At 57.2% G+C, this 4,964-nt stretch overlaps 1 protein-coding gene and 1 long non-coding RNA gene across 2 annotated transcripts in view; one reads left to right on the top strand and one right to left on the bottom strand.

Moving 5' to 3' along the window:
- The window catches only part of LOC106736224 (uncharacterized), an 8,423-nt gene extending 5,936 nt beyond the window's left edge, over positions 1 to 2,487 (top strand). The window contains exon 3 of the long non-coding RNA XR_001371311.2: positions 2,317 to 2,487. This is a non-coding gene — a long non-coding RNA (uncharacterized LOC106736224). The remainder of the gene's footprint in view (positions 1 to 2,316) is intronic.
- The window catches only part of TMEM43 (transmembrane protein 43), a 16,520-nt gene that overhangs the window by 9,331 nt on the left and 2,225 nt on the right, over positions 1 to 4,964 (bottom strand). Inside the window, exons 2-6 of the mRNA XM_006160684.3 lie at positions 3,501 to 3,650; positions 2,498 to 2,632; positions 1,793 to 1,887; positions 834 to 883; positions 581 to 650 (exon numbers count right to left, since the gene is read on the bottom strand). Of these exons, the coding sequence (XP_006160746.1) occupies positions 581 to 650; positions 834 to 883; positions 1,793 to 1,887; positions 2,498 to 2,632; positions 3,501 to 3,650 (500 nt within the window). The remainder of the gene's footprint in view (positions 1 to 580; positions 651 to 833; positions 884 to 1,792; positions 1,888 to 2,497; positions 2,633 to 3,500; positions 3,651 to 4,964) is intronic.

The raw sequence follows: 4,964 nt of genomic DNA on the forward strand, positions 1-4,964 counted from the left end.
CACCGCGGCCAGCCTGTCCCACCCCACACACCCGCCACCAGACGGACCTGCCTGCACTTCCCACGCGCCCCAGCCCCTCCTAGCCTGGGCGGCATCCAACCTGGTGACCACCTTCCTGGCACAGCCCCGAGGACCGCCACACCTTCCCACGCTCTGGCCACCCCCAGGGTCACGCTCACTTCCCCACCCACGCCCCGCTAGCCTCCTGGGGCTAAGTCCTAGGGGGCCCAGATCGAGCAGCAGGGAGGTGGCCGGGCCAAGCCTGGATCACCTGGCCTCTCCTCAGGCTGCTGCCTCCTGAGCCCACCACGGCTGACGGGCAAGCGCGGTGCTGGCCGGTGCCACGGCGTGCACCCCTGGGTCTGAGTCCAGGCCTCCTCGGGTGACTTGTTTGGGGAAGCTTGGTTGGGGTCAGGGGGACTGGATCTTGCCTTGGGGTTCCCGGTCCCCAGCACACAGCCTGGCCTCAAAACCACGTCCTGTGCTTTCATCAACCCACGAGGCAGAATGAACCCAGCCCCTGTACTCGGAGAGAGCGACTGAGGCCGGAGACCTGCACTTCGGCCCGGGCCCGGCTCACCTGGGGTTTTTGTGGCCAATCTCTCGGTCGAAGTTTTTGCTATTGATGACTTCCGACCTCCATTCGGTGTCTGCGTGGGGAGAGGGCACAGCTCAGAGGCCACGGTCAGAGCAGCCACGTGGCCGAGGCCCACTCACCCCCGGTCCTCTGCTCTGAGCTTGTGGCACTCGAGGCTCCACCCACAGCCCTGCCATTCTGCTCACTCCGGGGGCCTCCACTCGGGGCAGAGACCACGTGCGGGACCCGTACTCACTGTAGGAGTATCTCGTCTCCTTCTTCACTTGCCCGTCTTCGGTGTACTCCCTGCAGGGAGAGCACAGGCCACCTGAGGCAACCCCTAAGCTGGCAGCGTCCCTGGGGCTGCACGGTCAAACTCCCTAGGAGGAGCCGCTCCCTCTGCCAGGGAGCCAGCGCCAGCCCTTGAGGGTCCTGCCTGGAGAAAAGGGCTCCCCCTTCCTGAGCTGAAACCTGTCTCCACCTGGCCCTGCCCTGCCCTGTGGAGGCCCCTGCAGGTGCCCTCTCCTAGCTCCCCACAACTGCCACCCCCTGCCGAGTCCCTGTGGTTCATGTGTCCCTGGCCTGGCCGGTGAGAGCCCACCTGTGACTTCTGTTAGAACCAATGGGATGCAGACCAGGGAGAGAAGACAGGCTGGAGGGGGAAGGCTGAACACAGGGAAGGGGTGGGTGGTGATGCTATTCGAGGCCTGGCCCAGGCGTGCCTCAGGCATGGGCATCCCAGGCCCTCCAGGTGAGGAAGCTAATGCAGCCATCCTGTTCTCTGAGCCACTCTACATGGGCTTTTTTGCCACCTCTTAATAAAAGATCACCGGTGGGACTAGCAGATGGTGTAATGGTTACTTGCTGGACTCCCATGCGGTTCGAGTCCTGGACCCAGCGGCTTAAAACTCAAGCCGGGCGCATGTGCATGCATACCCAAAATCTCAAGAGGAGAATGGAAAAGGGATAGCAGCGTGGCCCTCCCCCCAGGGGGCGATTTCTCACTTTCTGTCTCTCTGTCTCTGGTGAGCGCATGTGTTCTATAGCAAAAATCTCTCATAAAAAAACAAAAACAAAAACACCACCACTGGCTACTCATTGAGGATGAGCTGCCATCTATCAGATACTTTGAATTTCGATGACAGCCACTTGTGTTTAACCTGGCACCCCACGCCCCTGACGCCCAAGTGACTTTTCCCTTCCCCGAGGCCTCACCTGGACTCCTCGGTCTCTACCCACTGGTACATCTCCACGTGCCTCCGCAGTTTCACAGCCGGGAGGTGGACCCCGTAGTTTGGATCAGACAAGAGCTTTGAAAACAATCAGACCACAAGCACACAGGTTAAGACTCACACGGGCCCAGAATCCCTCGCTCGCAGGAAGTCGGACGGGAAAAGAAGGAAATACGAGAAGCAGGGACAAGCGTGGGGATTCTGCGGCTGCTCCACGTGGGAGAGTCGAGTGCAGCTGGTGCTCTAAGTCCCTAAGGCTGAGTGCCTGCACCCATGACCTGCACGGCCCGAGGGCATCACGCCGACGACCACTGGGGGTGCCCACATACTGGAGGGGCACTGACGACCACTGGGGGTGCCCACATACTGGTGGGGCGCTGACGACCAGTGCAGCTTTGCAGCTTGGCACTAGACGTGTATGGGCGTCACGGTTGCAGGAGAGTGGGCCTGTGGAGCTCACCCGACTGTCACAACCTGCCATCAGCTGGTTACCATTACTGTCCCCAGCTTGCAGACGAGGACACAGAGACTCTGGAACGATGGGGCCACACAGCTGCTGAGCAGTGGAGTCGGGAATCACACGGTGTGCTCATCTCCCAGGCCCACGTGTTCAAATCCTCAGACAGACCATAGCCAGCCACGTGCACAGTGCCACTGAGCCAGGTGGTGGGCAACCTGCCAAGCCTACCTTGGACGTCCGCAGGGCCCCGATGAGGTGGACCAGCCTCCCCTCGTTCTCTGGAGCGACAGTGTGGATGCTGTCGGGGGACACAACAAGCGAGAGCCCCTCGGCCAGCGTGGTTGCTGTCTTCAACGCACGGCCCTGTGAATGCAGAGGAGCGAGGATTTCAACAGCTCAGAGGTGACTCGACAAGGCTATGCTTCTGATATTGGGGCAGGACAGAACGTAGGGGACGCGGAGACCCACCTGCCCCTTTTGCTGCTGGGAAGCAGGTCTAGCAAGTTGCAGAGTCGGGATTAGAACCCAGGATTCCTATGTTCCCAGTCTGACCTCTTCCCAACACCCTCACCACCTTCAGCAACGTCCCCATGCTGGGACTAGCTGGTGTTTCTGCCCGCCCTGTGCCCTGTCCCCCACTTTTCTCTAGATTCTTCTCTCCCCTACTCTTGGCCATGAGGTTGGCACAGGCTGGCCTGCATGACTTCCCAAACCATGTGACCCAGGCCTCGCCAATCAGAACATGTGTCCCAGGCCGCAGGGATTGGACCAGAGGGCTGACGCCCAAGCCAAGGGAGAGAGCCCTCCTTGCAACTTGTGTTACACGGTCTAGAAACGGACCGTTCCTCTTTGCTCAAGGATTGCTCAACTGGTGGGTATGAGCTCTTGGTGGCCACGGCCACCTTTGCCACCACAGAGGAAGAGCCTGCCCAGAAAGACACCACAACAGAGAAGAACAGGCAGCAGGTGAGGACGTGACGGTTTCTAGTGATCCGGCCAACCCCCAGATCCATGCATGCCTGACACAGGTCCCACCTCCCCACCACCTGCACTCTCAGGTATGACCTGCCCCCCTCTCTGCTCACATCCGGCGGGAGGTGGGTCCTGACGGGATAACTGACTCTGCACCGCTCTTACTCTTGTCTAAAATCCAGGCCCCTCACCGCCGATCCCAGCCTCTGGATTCACAGCGTTTGCTCCCTGCCCTGCACAGGGGGCCCAGACATTTCACCTCGTTGGTGAAGATTAAGTAGAAGGACAGCAGGAAGGTCATGAGGCCCACGAACATCCCGCCCGAGGTCTCGCTCAGTCGCTCCAGGAAGCCGGGCTGGGGGCTGGTGCTGGTTTTGACATGTTCTCTCCTGGGAGCTGTACTGGAATACTGAAGAGAAAAGCACAGACTTACAAAAACCAAAGAACAGCAACAAGACAGAAGCAAATGACTTTTTGAAAAGAAGTATCCAATTCAGTTATGTATTTATATGCAGTTTCTGAGTTTTAATTATATGTGGTAAAAATGAACAGAGAGGGACCAGCAGTTGGTGTGATGGCTATGTCGCTGGACTCCCATGGAGTCGACCACGGATCGAGACCCGGACCCGGTGGTTTAAACTCACGCCAGGCGCATGTGCGTGCGTGCCCAAGATCCCGAGAGGAGAAGGGAGGAGAAGGGATTGTGGCATGGCCATACCCCCTGGGGGGTGATTATTCGCTTTCTGTCTCTGCCTTTCTGGCGAGCTCATGAGCCCTATAGCAAAAACCTCTCAATAAATAAATAAATAAATAAAAGAACAGAGAGTGTTTACTTTGATGGGTTTTGACAACGTCTATCCCATTTGACCAAGATCAGATCAAGACACATGAATGTTCTAGTCACCCAAGGAAGTTTCCTTGTACCCCTTTCTTGGCCCCCCCCATTACCTTGACCCTCTAACCACAAACAATACCAACAGGTCGTGCTGGTAATCTGGTGACAAGGGCAGCGCCAGCATTAACCGAGTGACCCCTCCCAGCTGGGGCAGCAAGCTGGGGTGACTAACTGAATATTTATCACCATAGATTAGTTTTGTTTATCCTGTTATTTGATAAAAATTAGATCGTATGGCATGGACTCCTTTCTCTCCAGCTTCTTTGATTCTATGTAATGCTTTTGAGATTGGGGGACCTGCAGATGGTGTGTTGGTTACTTTGTTGGACTCCCACACGTCCAACTACAGTTCGAGTCCCAGACCCGGTGGCTTGAAATTCACGCTAGGCACGTGTGCATGCCTGCCCAAGATCCTAGGGAGGAGAAGGGACGCCACGGTGGCCCCTCCCCCTGGGAAGTGACTTCTCTCTTTCTGTCTCTCTCTCTCTCTCTCTCTCTGTCTCTCAGGCCAGCACAGACACCCTATAGCAAAAATCTCTCTTAAAGAAAACACACACACACCCAATTTTGCTGATGTTGTGATGTGTATCAATAATTCCCTCCTTTTGGGACCAGCAGTTGGCATAATGGTTACGTCACTGGTCTCCCATGTAGCTGACCGCAGTTCAAGTCTCGGACCTGGTGGCTTAAACTCACGCTGGGCATGTGTGTGTGTGTGTGTGTGTGTGTGTGTGTGTCCAAGATCCCGAGAGGAGAATGCAGGAGAAGGGATTGCGGCGTGGCCATCCCCCCTGGGGGGTGATGTCTCGCTTTCTATCTCTCTGTCTC

Source organism: Tupaia chinensis, unplaced genomic scaffold, assembly GCF_000334495.1.
Source record: "Tupaia chinensis unplaced genomic scaffold, TupChi_1.0 Scaffold000704_1, whole genome shotgun sequence".
In the NCBI taxonomy this organism is placed as follows: Eukaryota; Metazoa; Chordata; class Mammalia; order Scandentia; family Tupaiidae; genus Tupaia; species Tupaia belangeri.